This window comes from Caenorhabditis briggsae (genome assembly GCF_000004555.2).
Source record: "Caenorhabditis briggsae complete genome, chrX, whole genome shotgun sequence".
In the NCBI taxonomy this organism is placed as follows: Eukaryota; Metazoa; Nematoda; class Chromadorea; order Rhabditida; family Rhabditidae; genus Caenorhabditis; species Caenorhabditis briggsae.
The window spans coordinates 8,889,233-8,911,115 of NC_013491.2; the positions used below are offsets into that span (position 1 = coordinate 8,889,233).

General features: G+C 37.1%; 4 protein-coding genes across 4 annotated transcripts; 1 reads left to right on the forward strand and 3 right to left on the reverse strand.

The window, feature by feature from the left end:
- Positions 1 to 331: 331 nt before the first annotated feature.
- On the reverse strand, positions 332 to 1,911 carry Cbr-fkh-2 (the record flags this gene model as incomplete). The annotated part of the gene is made up of 3 exons (XM_002644378.1): positions 332 to 657; positions 706 to 1,107; positions 1,800 to 1,911. The coding sequence occupies 3 exons, from the start codon at positions 1,909 to 1,911 to the stop codon at positions 332 to 334; spliced, it is 840 nt and encodes a 279-aa protein (XP_002644424.1).
- Positions 1,912 to 2,022: 111 nt separating this feature from the next.
- CBG27656 lies at positions 2,023 to 2,234 on the reverse strand (the record flags this gene model as incomplete). Its single annotated transcript, XM_045239521.1, has 2 exons — positions 2,023 to 2,150; positions 2,225 to 2,234. 2 exons carry the CDS (start codon positions 2,232 to 2,234, stop codon positions 2,023 to 2,025), a joined length of 138 nt encoding a protein of 45 aa, XP_045099496.1.
- Positions 2,235 to 9,287: 7,053 nt separating this feature from the next.
- On the forward strand, positions 9,288 to 13,809 carry CBG14281 (the record flags this gene model as incomplete). Its single annotated transcript, XM_045239522.1, has 12 exons — positions 9,288 to 9,345; positions 10,259 to 10,395; positions 10,422 to 10,525; positions 10,728 to 10,839; positions 10,860 to 11,044; positions 11,092 to 11,434; positions 12,010 to 12,177; positions 12,224 to 12,337; positions 12,385 to 12,526; positions 12,574 to 12,923; positions 13,428 to 13,611; positions 13,661 to 13,809. 12 exons carry the CDS (start codon positions 9,288 to 9,290, stop codon positions 13,807 to 13,809), a joined length of 2,046 nt encoding a protein of 681 aa, XP_045095380.1.
- Positions 13,810 to 15,379: 1,570 nt separating this feature from the next.
- Positions 15,380 to 17,441, reverse strand: CBG14282 (the record flags this gene model as incomplete). Its single annotated transcript, XM_045239523.1, is given in 7 exon segments — positions 15,380 to 15,528; positions 15,780 to 15,929; positions 16,207 to 16,276; positions 16,510 to 16,578; positions 16,711 to 16,976; positions 17,024 to 17,072; positions 17,091 to 17,441. 7 exon segments carry the CDS (start codon positions 17,439 to 17,441, stop codon positions 15,380 to 15,382), a joined length of 1,104 nt encoding a protein of 367 aa, XP_045095381.1.
- Positions 17,442 to 21,883: the final 4,442 nt, after the last annotated feature.

Consider the following 21,883-nt stretch of genomic DNA (forward strand, 5'->3'; position numbering starts at 1 on the left):
TGAAGAGTCAATGTGACTAACGATTTATTTTGGAAACATTTAGAATTGCGACAAGAATATGAGAAGACAAATTGGTATACAAGCGTGGAATGGTAAAACAAGTAATAAAGCAACGAACACAGATCTATAAAAGAGAATACAACTAACATGCGATTGAAAAAATAAGGGAAGCTCAGAGAATGAATAATTTGGAATTCATTGCATTTCTACTACCCGATCAACAAGGAATAACTATTTTTTTAAGAATTTAAAAATGGGAAACAATAAGTTAAGGCATAGAACAGAAGGGCACCGAACTATATGAGAAGCTAACAAGAAAGGAGGACGCGGGTTACTGTAGTTTAGCGAATAAGCCTTGCTGTTGGTTAAGATACATTTGGATAAGCTCGGGTTGAGTAAAGACCGGAGCCAAACTTGGCATTGGCATCATTGGTCGAGGAAGGAAAGCAGTGGGGGGAGTGGTAATAAACGGGGTACGTGGCATGGGTGGAAGGCCGGGATTGAAGTATGGGAAAAGGTTGGCAGCGGCGGCACCGTACTGCTTGTAGGCATCCATTCTGGCACGAGATAGTGTGGAAGGACGACGACGAAGTTTTCCAGTAGCTCCACCAATGAAAACCTCATCTTCGCAAGTGGCATCGAGCATCCAGTAGTTGCCTGAAAAAAAGACCGTATTTTTCGAAGCTCTAACATCTAATTTTTTACCTTTTCCTGGATCATCGAAATTTCTTGGAACCTTGACGAAACATTTGTTGAGTGAGAGATTGTGGCGGATGGAGTTCTGCCATCCCTGCTTGTTATCCCGGTAGAATGGATAGTTGGTGAGGATGTAGTCGTAGATTCCAGCAAGGGTCAGACGTTTTTCCGGGCTATTTTTGATAGCCATCATTATCAAGGCGTTGTATGAGAATGGTGGCTTGTCATTCGGGGAGCTTGGTTTTTTGTCATCAGACGAGTTAGAGCATGGTGACTTCGAATCCTTGCTGGAAGTACTTTCCGACCTCTCATCGTCAACACTCTCGTCTAAAAGATAATCGCTGTTGTCATTGGCTGGATTGGACATGATGTCAGTGGTGGAGTCGATTGATGTGCACGGGTCGTTGATATCTGCAGATAAGAAGATTTGGTTTACGGTAGGAAATGGAGCATGTGGTGCAACAAAGAGATTATGAGTTTTGACGAGCTGCGGGTTTACAAATCCGCAACAACATGACAGCTGGTGGTGGCCACCGCCGCGACTCGATTCTCCTCGGTCCTACTGTCATTTTAGGTGAGCGGGCGAAAGATTCAAGCATTGGCTAGAGCGGGGTTGATACGAAAAACGAGAACGATGGCAAACATCAATCAACGACGACAACAAGTGCGGAGGGGCTCCAGGGGCAAACACACCGGGCCCCGGTTACAGTAGCCCCGAAGCACATATAGATGCATGTTTAACAGATAATCATCATAATAATATAACAAGAGTCGCCGCGCTTTCAAAATAGGTAACGGTGAGAAGAGGGAGGAACACTACATAGCGGGGTTACGGTAACAGGTTCTGACTGAATGTATCTAGGAAGCCTAGAAGCAAGCCATTTTGATCTATCTAATTTAGTATCTTTGCACATCTATGCACTCTAATATCAAAAAATTATCAAACAATGGGAATAAAAATAACTGATAAGTTAAGGATTAGTATACAGACAGAGTATCCCTAATCTGGGGATGAACTTCATGGGTGCCAGGATCTAGAAACGATGTATGGAACAAAAAGACGCGCTTAGCAGGAAACTATTAATAGCTGAAAAACCACAAACCTTTCTGAGCCTGAAGCTGGAGAGTTGATTGCATGGAGACCAGCCCGTTCTGAACATTCATTGCCTTCTCGACGAGATCTGGACACAGATCCAGGATGGAGAATCGAGCCATGATTAAGGGCCAGTAGAGGAACTTATTGGAGCAGGAACTGGAGATTTGATAAAGTTGGTATACTGAAGCAATTTGGTATGGAAACAATAACACGAAAAAGTGATGGGTGTCTTAGGTGGGAGGGGCGGGCCAACGCGGCCGACTCGGTGGAGGCGTGGCCTGGCGGGGGAAGATGGTAGTGGTAGGTGAGATGCGAAAGGGACCCCGCGCTTTGACTTGAAAGACGATGCCGGCGTGACCTCCGAAAAAAAAAAGAAGGTGTTAAACGGGTGTTGTATGAAGAATATGAAGAGCAGCAAGGTGTTGAAGAAACCGATATGCATAGGTATGTACACGCCTTTCTTCTGATCTTCATCGGGGGAAATCAAGGGAGGAATGGTGTTCAGTTAAGCGTGACAAAACGGAATATCACTGTCTGTCTGAACGGCTATGTCTATTGGAACGTGCATAAATTTGGTCAGATGTGTTCTAGACGGTGATGTTTCTGACGATTGTAAGCAAAAAAGATGAAAAGAGTGTGGGATTTTTCAGAGTTTTGAACACCATCAGTTATAATGGAATCAACTGAAAGAAGAAAAGATAATCAAGAATAAAAATATTACTGAAAATAAATATAGAATCAGCCGATTGGTGGTTGATGTAACCAATATCCTTAAGAATAGATATCGTGAACAATCTAATAGAGTGCCACCCGAAAAGTCATTTTTGAGCCCATATATCTCATCCTGTGTATAAAAAATACTAGTCAACTGATAAATTGTTTATCGTAATATCGGAAACAGTTTATCAGTTGGCTACTTTTTCATAAATCTTGCAGGGAATTAGATATGAATTCAAAGTTGAAATTTTGTGCTCGACTTCTTTACTCGCACTTGAACAAAAACTTTCTCGGTTTCTGAAAGATATACAAAAATCCTGCAAACTGATAAAATGTTGGTGATAAGTGGATAAACAATTTATCATTTGTCAGATTTGCGAAATCTCTCAAATAAGTCGAGATAATTGAGCTCAGAGGTAAAAAAGGCGTTGCATTTTTTTAACCGAGGAAATACGGTATGAAGAATTCTTAAATCTAGTTATTTTCCGTGATAAATCGCTTCAGAACAATATCAATTCAAAAAAAAATTGTGATCCAGCTCAAAAATTCAACAAAAAAAATCGTTAACAACTTTATCTAAACCATGTGATGTTGACAGCACCAACCAGAATTTTTTTTCAGGAAAAAAAATCTCAAGTGAGCTACACACTGATTACCTCTAGAATTATTGCCTCAAATGAATTAATTATCCAAAAAAAGATGAGAAAACAAACTCTTGACCAACACGGAACTTGGTAGTTTGATCTGTTGTACTAACACAATTTTTCAACAAGTTACATAATCTAAAGGATTAATGTATTTTACACATTGTTTTAATACAAACAGCAAGTTTTCATATTTTGGAGTACTGTAAAACAACAAAAAATATGATGTTTTGGAAAACGTATTAGCTTAAGACATCTGACCAACTAGAGCCACAGTTTCAAATATCGAAACCCGCAGGTCAAATAGTTTGTGTATGTGGATATCAGAAGAGTCGAAACAAACGAAAAGATTATCTAAACGCTGCGGTTAGCCCGGATGAGCAACTTCGCAACAACTCGTTTTGATTGACACCATTCAGCTGCTCGTCATATTATTGAACTAAGTGACTCTTCACAAACCTATTGTCCTAGGTGCCAACCCAATAATCCCGGAAGGCATGAATGCCTATAAAGACAGATGACGTTTGACAGTAGCGGATCATACTTACATACTTGCTAGTTAGGTATAACGATTTGTTTGGGAACATTGATGGGTGTCGATATTCCTACTGTTTTTGGAGGTTTCCAGATTAAATCAAATATCTCATCAGTTTCATTTATATCTATATACCGTTAGCAACGGAAATATTTTTAGATTTTAATTTTGTTTACGGTTAGTTTTTGTACATTGTAGGCGTCCTTGTCTTGTTGAAATTTTCTGACTTTTGATATTTGTCATTTTTCCCGTTTCATTAGACATTTTGTAACAATTTTTTGGAGAGTATACAATAACATAAATTTCAGATGCTGGGCCGGTCCGGTAACAGGTGGAAGTTTTCGAAAAACGGCCAAAAAAGTAACCTATGAATATTTGAATTTGAATATCCTCTAATGAAACAAAAACATATTAACATTCACTCCCTTATTCTAGTTTCAGAATTATTTCAAAATTTCTTGACCGGGTGGGACCGACCGGTCAAATTTAAAATTGGTTCCCCTCTACGACGAGGGGGAATGACAACGTGTAAACCCGACTTTTTTTTAGTTCAAAAGGTTTTTGTAAGATCAAGAAAAACTTCTGAAAGCGTTCAAAGACGTTTTTTTCTAAGAACGGATAATTTGGATCAGACAGATTTGCGAATCGAGAACGGAGGATTAAAGGGATTTAGCAACATTATAACCAATGCACAGGAGATTAAAAGTTGAGAACTCTGAAAGAAAAAGAGATGCAATTTCTGAAATAGCTCCTCCACAAAGAACCAATGAGTGGGAAAAAGGTGAAAAAAAAACTTGGAAAAATCGTTCTTTATATACATTATAAATTCAACTAGAAACTGATCAAAACGGCGTCATTCATCATAAGGTTAGGTGTGTTAAGTACAAAGTGGAAGTTTGCCAGAAGAAACCGACTAGAAGTTATCAAAATCCAGAAAAATTACAAGCATCACCAAATTGTTTTCACTTCCAATCTTCTAATGCTACGTAAGAATAAAGAAGAATACAAAAACTAGGTGACGACGTCAATTTTCAAGGCTCGTAAACATTGGTGATGATCCATACAATTCACAATGCATCAGGAGCGTCAATTTCAAGACAAACGGATAAAAAGTACATCTGATGATGGATGACTCAAAAAGATGTACAAATGTATTTGATGAAATTTTGAAAATCCGTTTTTTTCTCAACAAAAAAAAATTTGCCACTTGTTGCGCAATTGCTGGTACCTCATCATTGTAAATTAGCAACTACAGTAACCATAAAACCTCTGGCACTCCTCTCCACTAAAAACAGCCGTGCACAATTGTAAATTAGGGTTTATGGAGTGGACACTATTCTGGACAGAGTGGACACAGTGTTCGAATGCGATGTTTGAAACGAGGGACATGTACTGACAAACAAAAAACTCTGTTTTGCACTCGTACAATGAAAAATATCACATTGAAAGATGCCGCAAGTCCCTCAAAAACTCATTGAATGCCTTATACAAACTTGATGATTGAAGCGGAAGAAAAACGGTTATGTATCACATCATAATCCATATTGGATCCAAGTTTATTGCGGTTTCTTTTAAGGAGGAACCTGTCCATCTCCCGGCTCCCTCTCCTTTCACAAAGAAAGTTCATACAAGTGTGAAATTGCCGCGATGAACATATATGTCCCTCCTTGATGTCTAGTAGTTTATGTGGATACATAAAGTTGTGTGTTTGATTTTAAGGCACAAATGAGAGAAAGGGGGACGGACCAAATATTTTTGAAAATGAATTGAGAAATTGTTATAATGCTACACTTTGTATACATCTTTTGGAAGATAATGCTATTATTTATTTATAGCGTGAAACATAGTGCGAGCCTGATGACAGAGAGGAAAAAAACTGAGCATAGGAAGTGTGCTGCTCGGAAGTCGAGCATTTTCAGAGATATAAATAATATCAGAAGAGAAAATCTAATTTGTGATTGGATTATAAGGTACTTCTAACAATAGGAAGGGATTTGTGTAAGCTTCTCACCAATAGGTTCAGATGTTCTCTCAGATGTTGCAAGACCTAAAAATCTAACTTTGGTTATTCTTGAATATAAGAGGATGAACAGACATATATTTAATGAACCAATGATTTCCAGTGAATTTCAGAAGACAAGATACGTCATAAATGCACTTTTAGAAGTTTCTTAACCTTCTTCTGACACTCTCAATATTATGAAAACAAAAATTCGCATGGGAATTGAAAAAACAAAAATGAACAACAATCTTGCAAATGTTTGTAAACGGTACAGCATATGTCAGGAAACTGAAAAAAAAGAAAAAGTTAAGAATACTTTAGGTTTCTTCTACATATAACTGGTTTTATATCAGGCTAATGTCCGTGAACAATTTTTTTGGTGCTGATTAAATTCCATTTTTCCAACAAGGGAAACACGGTTTTTTTTGAATCTCTTAACTGCTTTTTGGAAAGATGAACTTGTGGGCGGAATACTTTAGGTTCCATACAGCAACCGGCTGAGCTACGAAGCCATATTGACAAGGACTCACCTCTATCGCATATTTTTGCAGCTACTTTCGTTTCAGGCAGTCTGATTATCACTATCACTTTCAAACTGTATAAACAACGTTGTTACCTTACTTATACGGGAACCACTCCATACATCACCCTGAGATTTTGATGAAACCTTGTATGCAGGCTATCCAAAACATCCACAAAATTATAGCTACACACGGAAAGATCGGACGACAAGACATTTCACGATTTTTTGTAAGTTTAGAGTCGGTACCGCTCAAGTGGCCATGCATATATATGAAAAAGATAAAATTTATTTTGATGTTTTTCAAGAAAATGTTCAGTTCATGCACATGAAACTTTGAAAACATTTCAAAAAATAGTTGTTTTGAGAATTTAAAAAATGCGAAGAAGCAACAAAATAAAATTCAAGAACTCACAAATGCATCTAAACACCTTGTTCATGAACTCAGAATTTAATGAAAGTTTTGGGATAGGCTGAGAATAACCTATCTAAACACTTACAACTTGTTAGAATCCGCTCGCGAGTTTCACCCGAGTTATATCAGTTACAGTATCGAAAAGTAAACAACTGTGACTTTCAAAAGCGAATTTATCCACTCCTCGGGCGTTTCAGAACATGAAATTTGTTGTTTTACTTTAAAAATTCAACGAAATTTTATATTACAGACATTTTCTAAGAAGCAAGTTCACTTGGATTTAATTTAAGTAGAAGTTATTGATTTTCGAATTGAATATCTCTTTCGAAAAATTTGAATTAAATCTCCCTTGTCACATGCTAGACCTATTTTTGAGCACATGTACGTAAGGCAATTGCCCTGAGGAGGCTGAGAAACGCGCCTTCTCCCTCAATGAATTTTTATCAAAAGTTTGAATTTTTGAATTTGATGGAGTTCAAAATTTCCATGTTTTCCATTTTCCTTATTTTACTTTAAAGGTGGCGCATAAGAGCGAGTTTCATTAATTCTTGTTAGTTTATCATCGTTTGGATGAGAAAGTTTTAACTCTAATCATGAAAATTAACAGTTTTGTTTTCTCAAACCAATTCTAATCTCACAAGAAATCATAAAATGCTTTTCCATTGAGACCTTTCGAAGTTCAGCTTTAGTTTTGTGGTAGTTTCAAGTAGCTTGTAAACTACTATTTATCATATAAGAAAGGGCTAATTTCAAATTTTTTTATTTTGTCCAAAGAAAATCATTTTTTGATATTAAAATGGGAGGGATACAGAATAAGATGGCATATTTCAAAACCCATAATATTCTGTGGAAAAAGAAGCACAAAACCAGAGTTTTATCATTCATTCATTATAAAGAAAATTTATGAGAAGTTTTTGGGTTTTCGATTGGAACTTATTGATTTTTAAATTTTCTATTCTCCTTCCTAATCACAGATTTACAGCAGATGTAAATCTGTGATTAGACCCACTTGTATTCATACAAGAGGGTACATTTGCTTTATTTTTTTAGTTATTTTTTTCTTGGATTTTCTGACACCAGAATATTGTTTTCAAAAGAGATTCCGAGTGGAATTGAACCCTGGCTGCTCAGATTGAGATTCAACTGCTTTATTCACTTCACTATTTAGGGCTACGTGAATAATACTATCAGTTGGTTGTTATATACTTAAACTTTTTTGAAGACGCGACAGTTCCTCAAAATTTCAATAATCGATTATATAATAATCATCTGATAGTATTATTCATGTAAATAGTGAAGTGCATAAAGCAGTTGAATTTCAATCTCAGCATCCAAGGTTCAATTCCACTCGGAAGCGAATATGTTTTGAAAACAATACTCTGGTGTCAAAAAGTCCAAGAAAAAAAGGACCAAAAAAATAAATAAAGCAAATACACCTTCTTGTATAAATACGAGTGCGTCCGTTTTTCTACTCACAGATTTACAACAGATGTAAATCTTTGGTTAAAAAATGTAAAAATAAAATTATGTCAATATAACATGGAGATATACATACATAATCATAATACAAGTCATTATATCAGATAAACCATCATTCTGTTAAATACGGCGATAAACTTTAATTTTTTTGAGACCCCAACAGAATTAACAGGCTCAATGAAGCACAATGCATTTTTGTGCTTTTCTAACGTTTTTTACATCGTTGTTGGAACTAACAAAACAAAATGAAACATTTTGAAATTAGCCCTTTCTTACATGTATGTTTTATTAGAATCCTACTAAAACAAACACACTGTTATTAGTGAATTTATCAAAAATTACTCGCTCGAAAATCCATAGTTTCAGGAGCTCTCCGAATTTTATTTTTCAAAAGGGTACAAGCAGCCAAAAACAAGTTTCCTATGCCGATCGTTATCTACAATTTACTTTATCTGTCTTTGAATATTATTTTGAGACGCTCCGAAAATTTCCTGTTCCCTTTGCGTTTGAAATTCTGGTAGAATTTCTTATTTTTTATTCGGAAACAGTCGTTTTTTCTTTTTTCTGTAACTGTTAAATGCTATTTTGGTGTCATATTTTTGTCCAGTTTCCTTTTTAAAAAATCTCAAATACTCCGCTTGCGTCAAATATCTCACAATATTGGATTCAATGCATAACAAGCATTTCTTTTCAATTTATTCTTCCTTTTTGAAATTGTATTATTGCAGGTTCACAGGAACATTGCACGTATGCCAATAGTAGTTGAATTATCATTTCAGTAATTTTGTTTTTGTGCCCTGCACCTTGTTTGAAGCACTGTGATTGTTGTGAAGTATAGTTGAAAAACAATTGTTTATCTTTTTTTGTTTGCTTCAAAATATGTTTTTCTCACCCAAACTCATTAACAATCCGCACATTTTTTTTCAGTCGATCTCTTTTCCCATCTTGCCATAAATTTCGAAAATAAAGTAGGCAGCAAAGATTGAGTTCATTAACTCTTCCAAGACGCTGCGTATTCTGTGCAAACACCGCCACGACGTTTTGCGGACTCTCCTCCACGTGCGCGTAAACTGCTCATTTATTAGCCTATTCGCGTTTTTAATTAACTTTATCAAAGTTTGTTCTTCATTTTTTCTTATTATTGCTCCTCTCAACTTATTTCTAAATTCAGGGTACTTGCCATATGCACAAGAAGGAGCCAGGAGTTGCAAAGAGTGTGTGCATCGCCGCCATTATAGCCGGTAGGTCACTTTTCTTATTATATTAGGTTGCGAGTAAAAACAAAAGAGAGGCCACCCATTGATCGATCGTGTGCGCGCGCATTCCCCCGCTTTCTACACTGTCGTTCTCCGTTCACTTCAAATTTTATTGGCATATCAAGGAAAAACGAGAAGAAGAAGGAGAAGAAGCAACAAAAGTGTCGATTTTTCACACTACGACAGTTGATTTCTTTTTTCTATTTTTGTTTCTGATTAAAACGGACAGAGGTCCAACCGTGCATCAGCCTGTCATGTAGGTTTCGGTTGCGACAGTTGGGCAGAGACTCCCATTAAACACATATTGAAAGACGCGGCGGGCCGATAAGTGCGGTCTCGGTCGGGAGAAGGACTATTATTGAGTGACCCCATTGTGAATCATCATCACTCAGGTTCGTCTATCCCGCCCGTTCGCCTTCTCGTCTCAACCTTTTTTTGTTCGATCTCTTTTAACTTATAATTTTTAGTATGAAAAGTCGTTTCCTTTGATAGAAACAAAAACAAGAATCGTTATATGTCTTCTTCCGCGCTCGAGATAGCCGACCATAGCTTGTCTTGTCCACTCAAAACCTGTTCGCAACTAGCCGCTGCTTCCCTGTCCGTCGAATTTTCCTTCTTCTTTCTTGTCTTTTTTGGTTATCCCAACACACACAGACATACACGCGTTTCGCTGTTTCTCACATCCAAATCCGCTTTTCTCTCTACTACTTTTCTTTTCATTTTGGACTGATTCTGTAACTAACAAGAAAAGAGAAAGTGTGACTCAAAATTTATCATCGTATCATCACCGTCGTCCTATTTTGTATTCCAGTTTCCCACATTACAAAAAAGTTTCTTATTTTTTTTGTGACGCTCTTCTTATTCCTTCTTTCTCTTTTGCAGTTCTTTATCGTTTCAGGAGTGTTTATGCTGTTCGTCTTGGTAGTTATCTTGGCGGTCAGTGCCGGACGGGGAAATGGGGAATCACTCTACGATAAAGACGATCCGATCCTCGAACTTGACGTCGACACGTTCAATCCAGCAATCTATGGAGTGGTGAGTCCGAATCCGAATCACTCAAGAATAAAAAAATATCTTTCCAGAAAAAGGCACATTTCGTCGAATTCTACTCATCATGGTGTGGAGCTTGTATTGGATACGCACCTACGTTTAAGAAATTCGCGAAGTAAGATTTTGTGCCGGATCTCGAATTCGTTGTTTACACGATTTGTGTTTATTTAAAATTTCGTCGTTTTTCCTACACATGTCAACGGAGCTAGGCAATGTAAATAATGAGAATTAGGTGACGTTAGATAATGAACCTAAGAAAAGACAGCTAGGAATTCCAAAACAAAAAAAAACTAATTTATAAGTAACTCATTTTTCAGACAGCTCGAAAAATGGGCTCCATTGGTCCAAGTTACGGTCGTCAACTGCGCCGATGACAAGAACATGCCACTCTGCAGAGAGCACTCTGTTAGCTCCTACCCATCTCTTAGAGTAAGACCAGGAATTTGGAGTCATCATCTGAATTAAAATTATTCCAGTACTTCAAATACAACTCAGCCTCCAAAGACGACGGTATGAAGTATAGCGGAGACAAGTATGATATCAATAAGCTGGCTCACGACATTGCTGGACTTGCTCAAGCGGATGCTCAACGACAGAATCCGGAAAACTGGCCAACTTTCCTTCCGCTATCAGAGTAGGATCTTTTCGTTTTCATAGCTCTTGGAAAAATAGAAGTTTCAGCTCGACAACCCTCGAAGACGTCTTCAAATCCATCGGAAGCACTCCATACCTTGCAATCGTTGTTCAGGATAGTCCATCTGTTATTGCTTGGTCCAACCTGATCAACTATCATGGGAACAATGCATTAAAGGTTGCTTATGTTGAGCAGAAACATCAAATCGCTTTGAAATTCTTCTCCGATGGCGGTGCGCACGCTCTGTTGTTCTCCAATGGAAATGCTGAGCCAATGTGGAAGAGTAGCAGTCCGATTGAGAAGTGGTTAGATGTGCAGGAGAAAGTTGAGGAGTTGATTGGAGACAAAATTGCTGCAAGAAGTCCGACTATTCAGCCAGTGAACGCAGCGGTATGTTTTTAGTTTAGTTTATTTACCCAAAAAAACTATATGTGTCGGCGGGCCGGCTGAAGGTTTGCTTCAAAATTAAAATTGTGGGCAAAAAAAATCAGATAGAGCTCGGCGAGCTGTACAACCTCTACTAAAAATCCTCCAGCACTTAAATCAGTAACCGGGTGCGGTCCGGCATTTGATGGTCGGGCTGGGCAAAAATTGCCGGCCCGAACTTAAAAATCAATTTTGAAGCAGAACGATTTTTACTGAAGATTGTATTGGGATCCTCTATCATCTTGTATGCAGTTAGGCTCATAATTTCAATTTTGAAGCGATTTATCATGTATGCCAAAGAGCATTTGCACTTGAATTAAAAAAAAAACGTTTACAACAAAAATTCAGAATTGGGCTTCAATGTGGAACAAATTTTGGCGAAATTTGAGACAAATTAAAGCAATTTTCGTGGTATGTGGATAGCATGGTGTGGTTAACTCTTCCTGCACCTTAATCCACCGTAGAAAATCTGAGATCTCCCCCTGTTTCACAGAGCCTTTTAATTTTCCTCTCTCAATTCAGAAAATTTTCTATTCTAGCCTGTCATCGCCGCACCGTCGAATCCACTGAACAACCAATTTGAAGTGCAACTCGTTGATCTGAAAAGTGCAATGAGCTACATGCTGTACAAAGAGATTCCAAGAAGAGAGGAGATCCGAGATGAGCCATTGGCCGCATTGAAGCAATGGATGCATACTTTGAAGAAGGTACAAATGTATATAAATCAATAAATTGACTACAAATGAATTACAGTATGCCCCTGGAACCACACCAATGCGTCGCCTGTTCTTCCGTCTTGACGAATGGATCCAACTTCGTTCAGTTGTAACGGCTAACGAATGGACGGCTAAAGTCGATGAGATTCAAGTGATTTTTATAGGTTTTTGTGTGATTAATGATAATTCATTCTTCAGCAAGCTCTCGGAAACCCACTTCCAAAAGAGATCACCTGGATGGCTTGTGCTGGATCCAAGCCAAATCTTAGAGGATACACATGTGGACTTTGGACATTGGCACATACGATTACTGTAGAAGCTTACAAACAGGAAAAACACAGTGAGAATTTTATTTTGAAGAAAGAAAAGATCACTATAATATTTCAGATACCGCCTTCAAGCCAGTGATCGACGTGCTCGAGCCGTTCCGTGCCTTCATCTTCCACTTTTTGAGTTGCTCCGAGTGTGCGCAGAATTTCACCAAGGAGGCTGAGAAGAATCAGCTCCACCTGGTCACTAGAGCTGAAGATGTGTATGCTTGGTTGTGGAGAGTGCACAATTTCGTGAACAAGAGACTGTCCGGCTCGTTGACCGATGATCCATCCTTCAAAAAGCAACAGTTCCCACCAAAATCGGTTTGCCCAGACTGCTACGACTCCAATGGAGAAATTGATGAAGCCAAGGCGCTGCCGTTCGTATTCAAATACTACTCAAATATCAAAACGGATCCAGCAGAAGTGAGTTTTATGAGGAATAATTTCAAAAATCGATCTTGATCTTCGAAGAGCTGGAAAATTTTTGTTCTAAGTATGAAAAACTTTATTCTAAAGCTCAGGAGACCAATTCCTTTTTCAAAAATTGTCAAATTCGTCTGAAATTCCCATGTGAAGGCAGTTTTCCTGCTGAAGATTAGTGAAAAATAGCTACACGTAATAAATACACAATCTGTGTTAACACCGTGATGGCGCATTGCGGACCGCCGCCTTTTGACGCGCAGAAAATTTTTTCTCCCGTTTACGAAAATATGGGTTTCTATGAGAAAAACCAATTGAAACTTGTATTTGATATCAAAATCGGAATTAGAAGAAAGGATTTAAGCTATTATGACAATAAATGAATACCAAATATGGAAATGAAAATGAAATAAGTGACGTTGCAGCAATTTTAAACCATAAAGTCAATAATTTTGGTCCTACCAAGAATGCTATTGGTCAACATATCTAACCATATGATATTTCCAGAACGTTCCTGGTTACAAAGTGGTTGAGTACAAGGAAGGAAAGACACTTTCCGCTGGTCAACGTCATCTGAACCCCAAGTTCCAAGTCCACGCTGGAAAAGTTGATCAACTAGAAGCCAACGAAAAAGTGAAAAATGTTCTTGACGCCAGCCCACAAAGAACGTGGAAGGATATCGATGGATACGGTATCTCGAATCACTCATTCTGTTCAAACATTTTAAAAATTTGTTTTAGACAATATTCCGGAATCAAGCCGCACACACTGGTATTTCATCTGGCTCTCGTTGATCGGAGTGGCGCTGATCGTTGTCTACTGCAAATACCGGAAGAACAGATCAAAGTTTTGGAAAACTTTCTATTATCAAAACGATTTCAAACTGTGATTATTTTTGCTGGGGGCTGTTGTTTCTTTTTTAATTTGATTTTGAGTTTTGGCTGCCGACGTATCTCCGTTTTTAAGTTTTGCGACAAATTTTATGTGTTGTCCTTTGTTATATTTGCATGCATCCATCTATTGCACGTTGCTATCATTCCATATTATCTCTCTGCTTGCATATTCGGTGTTCCTTTAGTCAGCTATCATGGTATTGTATTATTTCTTTTCTTCAACAAAACAATTGAGAAGAAATTCTCGGAAACAGACCGGTTTTAATTGGTTGCATGCTTGCGGCACTGACCTACTTCTAAATGTTGTGTTTTTCAAAAAATCAAGTCATAATTATTCTAGTGATTCGGTTTACATATTTTAATTTTTAACTTATTGTCATTTTCAAACATATGTATTGCATGCTTCTCCACCCACAATTTTTCCCTTCGCTACGTGTTCAAAAAAAAAATTCATTGGTGTTTTTTGTAAATGTCACTTTCTCCGGCTCTACACACTTGTGCTCGTGAATTAATGTAATAAACGTTTTCTTGAATTTCGAATAGAATTTTTGCAGTTTTTCAGCCAAAAAAATCAGATTTTCAATTGATAGATAAACAGAGGTACAGAGCTTGGGCAATTTATTGAACTTGGTATAGTTTTTTTTTGATTTGGGATTTTTCGTGTCCGTCTCAGTTTAATTGTTGTGGCTAACAGAATTAGATTTATAGTTGTTTGATTGATTGTGGCTCTAACAATTCTGCTTTATGCCCTAGAAGCACCCAACAGTAGGATAAAGGAGAAAATAGCAAATCTAAAAAAAAATTTTGGATTTATTGGTTTTTAGCAATTTCAACTTTATTTTAGATGTCCTTGGAGTTCATCACCAGTAAAGCAGAATATCGTCTAACCAATCACCGGATGAAGGATATCTGATCTCATTTCAGTTATCCCATAATATCACAAATCATTATTTCACTTTCTTTTTCCTGTTGTCCTTTCATTTATTTATTTTATTTATTGTTCATTCTCTAGTTTCTCCTCATTACTTGTGCTTTGTCGGATGATACCTTTTTTGTCAAAACTCGGCATTCTCACTCAACTGGCAGTCTCTTTGGTTACGGTTCTTTTTTGGAATTCAAAACAACAATAAAAATTTGTATGTTTATAAAAATTTTATTACTGTAGGATATTTACTCCAAAAAAGCTGTCACCAAGTTAAATCCCAGTTTGATTAATTTTATGTTTGATGGTTAATTGGGTTTGTTTCTCATGAAAAGGAGTATAAGCTACACTCATATTGTACATGGAGTAATCTGTAAAAGAATAGCATGACGATGGAAGAAAAACCGCTGTAATTGTTCTTGAGAGACGCGAAATGGACATTCAGTGATTCAATCATTTATGCTCGGTGCACACAAAATGATGGGGAGCTGCTAATCACTAAAATGGGGAGGGCATCATCTCTAGAACAACGAGAGATTTTCTTTTGTACATAGTTTCTGGCGACAAGCGAGGTTTGGGTAGAGAATAGAGAGGATAACTCGTTCGTCTGAAATTCTGGATTAGAAAAGGGGATTACTGTATGTTTAGGGGGACCGGGGGTGATTAGTTTTGACGGATCCAGTTGTCACGTCTTGGACGGGAGTCGGTGGTCTTGGATGCGTGATAGGCAGTGAGAACGATCTCATCAGCTGATCGCTCGCGTCTAGCTGGGACTGGAGACGATTGCTCAGATCTGCAATGTTTCATATTTTTGATGAAGGAAGAATGGTATATTTTTCACTATCTGAAACCTTTCAAAAACATGAGATTCCGCTTTCAACGCTGGCTAATTCTCATTGAAGATTATAGAGCTCTTCAAGCTCTATCATCTGGTATGATGTTTTGCCCAAAATTTCATTTTTGAAAAGACTAATGAATAGGCCCGTGCCGACCCGGAATGAGCCAGTCGACAAGTACATATGCTTGCTTCTACTTACCCACTGCTGGTCGCATAATCACTTCCCATTGATCTTGGGCTCAAATCATACTGTCTCTTCACATGGTAGGCACCATATCCGGTGGTTCTGTATGGCACATTGTCTCCCTTAATGTTCTTCGTCAAGACCTTGAGTTCGTTGGCACTGCTCGCCGAATCTGTAAGCTATTCTATTTTCGCTCCGCTGCTTCCGAAGTTCGGTTGGTTGACAAATGGAATGTTTGCATTTGGCACAGTTGGAAGGAAGGGCAGTAGTAAAAAACTTTTGAGAAATTACGCAAAATGGACTGTTGACATTTCTTCTAATGTTACTATTTAGCGACGACGCGCACATGACCTAATGGCTATGAGTTTAGAAGTTTTTTCTTTAGGTTTGCTTTAGACTTTAGTCACATACCTTTCTTCAAAAATTCTGGGTTGTATTCACTGTCGTACTGGCGAGTTCTGGAAGCTGGGCGTGGAGAAAGAGCTTGGGTGCGATGTGGTGGATTTTGTCCCTCGTCACCTGCAATTTTCATATTTTTATAGTGTGTTTAGAAAGAACAAAGGAGTCCGATAAGCTAATAATCTCTTCATTCTACAGAGTTGAGCATGGTAAAGTGCATTTGAGCAAGTATGTCAAAATAGTGGGGGCAAGCGAAACTCAATGAATCAAAAAAACTCAAGGGGAAAGAAAAAGTTGGTAGTGATTTTAAAGGTAATATTGACGGGAACGATGGTACTCTTCATGAATCTCACCGGTTGGCGATGGGCTGTGCGAAACGTATCCAGCATCTCCCCACTTGGTACCGTATCTGGTGATCGAGTCTGAAAATGTTGTTCATTGTAAGAGTCAAGTGATTTTTTGAGTCCTAAAAATTTATTAGCTTAAACAAAAGTCTTAACAATAACAATGAACAATAGTGGGGTTCAGAGTCCTTAAATCTAGTCTTATAGGACATATTCAGTTTCTACAATTCGAATCAAGGTTACTTTGGTTTCAGCTAGAGCCCACAATTTTCCTTCCCAATCAATTAGTCTAAGTTCGTCGGATTCAAAATCCGAACCACTTTCATAGTCAGAATCGGAAGAAAAGTAACCTTTGCGGTGTCTCTCGTATTTAGCGTATTTGTCGTAGACGGTTTGTCCTGGAGCCTCGATTGGCATTGGTGAGACGCTTCTCGAGCGATCTGGGATCGACAGCTTTCTCTTGTGGTGAGCTGGTCCTGTAAAATTGAAAAAAGTGAATGTTTTTCAAAAATTTTTGTCTTACCGTATCCAGCAGAGCGATGTGGGACAACTTCTCTTGGACTTGGTGGCACCTCGTCTTCCACAAAGACTGGTGGCTGAAGGACAAACTTCTTTGGGATCTTCTTCTCTTCCTTTGGTGGCTCCTCAGCTGGAGCAGATGACTTGGTCCATCCGACCATTCCGATAGCATCGATTGGTTCTTCGGTGATATCTCTCATTGGTACTTGGGCGTCGTTAAGTCTTTCAAGATGGTTGAAGGCAGCAGAAATGAATGGGATGCTCTTTCCAGAAAGGATCCATCTTCCCTCGATATCGAGTGACTTCAGACGGTTTGGTCCACGTCCTTGGATATGGGAATCCATATGGAAGTACTTAATGTCATCGGTATTGAGACCAAAATCAGACATGAACACGTTTGGAATGGTGGTTGGAGGAGCCATTGTTGGAAAAGAAGTAAGCTGAGCTGAGACGAGCTGAGCTGATGTAATGTCTGGAAGTGACCTTGACCTCGCTTTTATACCACGAACAGTTTTTTATTTTCTCGTTCTGTAGGCAACGCCCACCTCGCCTCCTCTACTGTGGTGAACTTGGTAAATGCGCACACATGCACTAAGCTCATCACAAATAAAAGAAAAAGAAGAAGTAGTAGAAGAAGAGGGAGTCGACCAACGCGTAGTAGGAATCGAGAGAGCACCGTATGTGTTTTTGGGGCGACGTGGAAACAAAAAAAACGACAGGGAGGTAGTTGGCGAAACAAAAAAAGAGAACCTCAACGAAACTGTTTAACACCGGATTACTGGTGCGGTGGCGTACGTTTTGGAAAATGATCAGTTTGGTCGATTTGTCAGCTTTTCTTCAAACAGTCGCAAGGAACTGACTAACAGTGAAGGAACGTGAAAATATTGGAGAGTTCGTCACATGTGGAAATGTTCAACAGCAAATGGTTGGGGTTAAGGGATTTATTTGGGATTTTTGACTCGAAATAACTTTTCATTTGATTTTTTTTCATTGTTTCACTGTTCAGTGCTCAGCTAAAACTTACTCGGACATTCAATAGGATTTAACAAGTTCGATAAATCATAATGAATCTTCAAACCTTGGTCGCTTTAAGTCATTCTTTTGGTGTTTAATGACGCACGTTTTATTAAATGTCTTCTAAAGTTTAAAATTGATTTTGTGAGCTACCGTAGAGAAATGTTATTTTACGTCAACTTTTAATGAAGTTTTGGAAAACTTTCATATTGCCTAATTTTTGTCAAGTGAATTACCGTAACTACTCTAATAGAACAACACCCTACATTTAGATGTTGCTTTGACCTCAAATGTCTCTAAACAGTACCGGTGGAAAAATTATACAAAACTTTATTTTTCCGTTGATTACAGGTAATTTTGATTATTTTCTGGAACCTGGAGCTCGACTGTCAAATTTCCGATTACTTTTAAAAATTTAGAGTGTGTAAAATATACCTTGGTTTAAAATTGTTCACATGATTCTTCTAATTTTTCTATTAGGTTGGCTAGAAAATAATGGTAGTTTTTATGACCAATTAATTTTGTTATAAAAAAGAAAGTAGATAATATTAATTCAAAATCTATTTGCCATAATTATCGACTACTTGTCGCTAACACCCGCGCAAATTTTCCGCACCTGTTCAACTTTCCAATTCGTGAAAATGGTCTTCGATAGTACCAATAGTACAAGGAAACGGTTCTGCAAGACTTCAAGTCGTTTTACAAGGATCCGATTCGTTTTCGTCTCTCAGGAATTCACTGTCAATGCTTTTTGGTCGACTTTTGTGTTCACGGTCTTCCAAGCTTTCATCACCATTAAGAAAACGTTCAAACCAACGTCGGCATTAATTCTTTAATAGAAAATCATTTTTGAATACTTTTGAGAGAGTACGAAGAGCTTGCGCGGCATTTTTGACCAACTTAAATTTGTACCCTTTTTGAAAGACATTCTCTAAACGATATTCCCATTCGCAAAGACAGGAAGACAAACTGATGACAGTCAAGTTCCAGACTCTTGAAAATGGTCAAATCTGCAGCAAATTAACTAGAAATATCTTTTATATATATATTATTGATCGATAGTGTATCTCGATTTCTGATCTGAATATAAAAATTTATAAATTATGAAAACAATTGCTCACAAAAATACTTACATTTTATTAGCTGTAAGATTTTTCACATTTCGCAGAAACTGCAAAACAATTAAGGTCAAAATGCATGTTTTAAAGAATTTACAGTATTGAAAATTAAATTTTTTTTAAACAACAAAACATTCTACACTAACTTCAATTCTCGAATATGATCTAAAAAACTTTATAAACATCAAATTTGTTTCCAACAACCAAAGACAAGTTTAAAATCAGACCCTATTCTAAAATTTTGAGGATATCAAATTTCATGGGTTTGTTTTTCAATTTGAAGAGTTTTCAAAGTTTGATCTAATTTTTCCATTTTCAAAATTTCTCATGGAAATAACACTACCGAACGGTGTGTTATTTACTTCCAACTTTTTTGTCTTTCTTACTCACCTACACACACACACAAACATTTTTGTTACCCCCACTGTTCATGGCCAACAAAACTGTTTACCACTGTTGACTTCTCCGCTTTACAGAACGTCAGTCATTTTTTGAGGAAATGGGCACAAACGAGTAAGGAATTCAGTGGTGGTGATGGTCGCGTTTTCTTTGCCCCAAACTGTTAGTTATTTACTCTTCACTGGTGGCCTCGGTTCTATTCTTTCAATCAAAATGGCTTTTTGTCTGTGGTTTCCGATGGTTGGTGTTTAATTTGACAGAGACGAATTTAGGTTTAAAACTTTTGAAAAATCAGAGTACCAGGAACATGTGGTTTTTTTGTTAATAGTCCACAGGAAATCAGTGAAGCAAGTGCTTGTAAAAGATCTAAAATCTAAAGTTTTCATGAACCAATAAAAGACAATAAAAGGATTTCAAAGTGGAAATCCATGAAACTCAAATTGAAACGAAATCTGAATAGTTCAAAAAATCAAAACATAATTGTTTCACAGTAAATCGAATCTTTTGAAATTCAAGTAAATTGGTTCCCCCTTTTTTTTCGAAAATCAAAAACTGAACCCCGGTTAGAAAACCAGTACAAATCACCCAGCCGACTACAGCAAAAACGTTCTTGTAAGTGTTCTGGTGGTTAAGTTTATGACAGCCTTTCCGAATGATTTATGGCAACAGGAAAACGTTTATTCCAGGAGAAATATGACTTCTGGGAAATCATAAATTCCGACGATTAAGTTTTGCTCTCATCAATCTCAATCAACAAGTGTTTTTTCAGGTAGATCGAAAAACTACACTTGAATTTACTGGATTCTATAATTTCAGAGAAACTGAAACTTTGAAGCAATTGACGGGGTTTGTTCTACTGAAAAAGTTTATATTCGGTTTCAAAACTGAATTACATCTGCAAAAGAAGTATGTTCACATTTTTTTGTTACTGATAATGTTTTAATAGAAGGCTACCGTATACCGTATTTCATCTAATAGAAGAACAACAAAACCGTCAACTTTGAGCTAAATTATCTCGATTCCTGTACAAGATATGTAGAGTTTGCCGACTGATGAATTGGTGACATTATGATAAACAAATTTGTCAAAAATATGTTGTTATCTTTCGAAAGAACCAAAATAATATCAAAAAAGTGTGAGTGATAACATGACTAACGATTTATCAGTTGACAGAATTATTGAATTCTTTATGAGAACCAATATAATTCAAAATGCAAGTATACGAAAGAATTTTGTGAGATCATTTAAGATAATTTCCCGAAGAAATAATGATTTGATGAAAAGAACGGAATATCTTTTTTCAAATATGAGATGATGGTCTTTTTATGGAAATATAACTAATTAGTGCGACATTCTGTTTCCGTTCCAGAACACAAAACATTCTCCAAACGATGACCTTTGGGGAATTCTGCGAACTCATCTCAATTCGAAGAAGGCTTATTTTCACACTGAAGATGAAACGTGAAATTCATAAATTCAGACGTAGCAGAGAAAAAAGAAGATGCAATAAAAGTATTATATGCAAGGTTTCCGGAACTTTTTCATTTTCTTCAACATTTTCGCTGCAATTCGCATTTTTTTCTTGGATTTTCTTTGATTCTTCAAAATGAAAGTTTGCGATATTGCGAATTTATTCATTTTTTCATCTTTTCATCCATCATCTATTTAAAACCGCCACATATATGGATAGCTGTTCAAATATTCCCTAAGCAGGGAGGTAGAAGGATAAGGAGAGCCATTAATATACACAATTCGTTGGCTTAACTTTTCTTTTTTATCTTTCCACATTGGCTCATTTACCCCTGTTTTTAATTCACGTTCCTCATATTCCATTTATGTCGTTGTATCCCTCTCTAGTTGCAAAACAGAAGAATTCATAATATTCCCATAAATACATCCAGGATCGGCTTTCACTTGCGACTGGTAAATTGAAAAATGGAGTAGAAGTATAGAGTAAAAAAGAGAATTCATAGAGTGGATCAAAAAAACATTTATAATTCGTTTTGAATTGCTTTCTATGTGTTATTTTGAATATCCAATTGGGCCGAAAATGTTGGCATCGGGCTAAACACACTAGAAATAGAAAATAGTAGGGAAATTCTACAAACACTTTTCAAATGTTTAGTGTTTGATGAGAATTTTTCGAATTATTTAATGTGAATAGGATTGGTCAGCTTCAGATTTAATAAATAAGTTCTGAACTCGTGAAAATTTTTTTTTTTCAATTTACCTGAAAATTTTGAAGTAAACTGAGCAAAACAAGAGCTTTTTTATTGTAATTATGTACTTATAATAGAACTAAGACTATATTTTTTCCTGCCGTGAAATGAAAA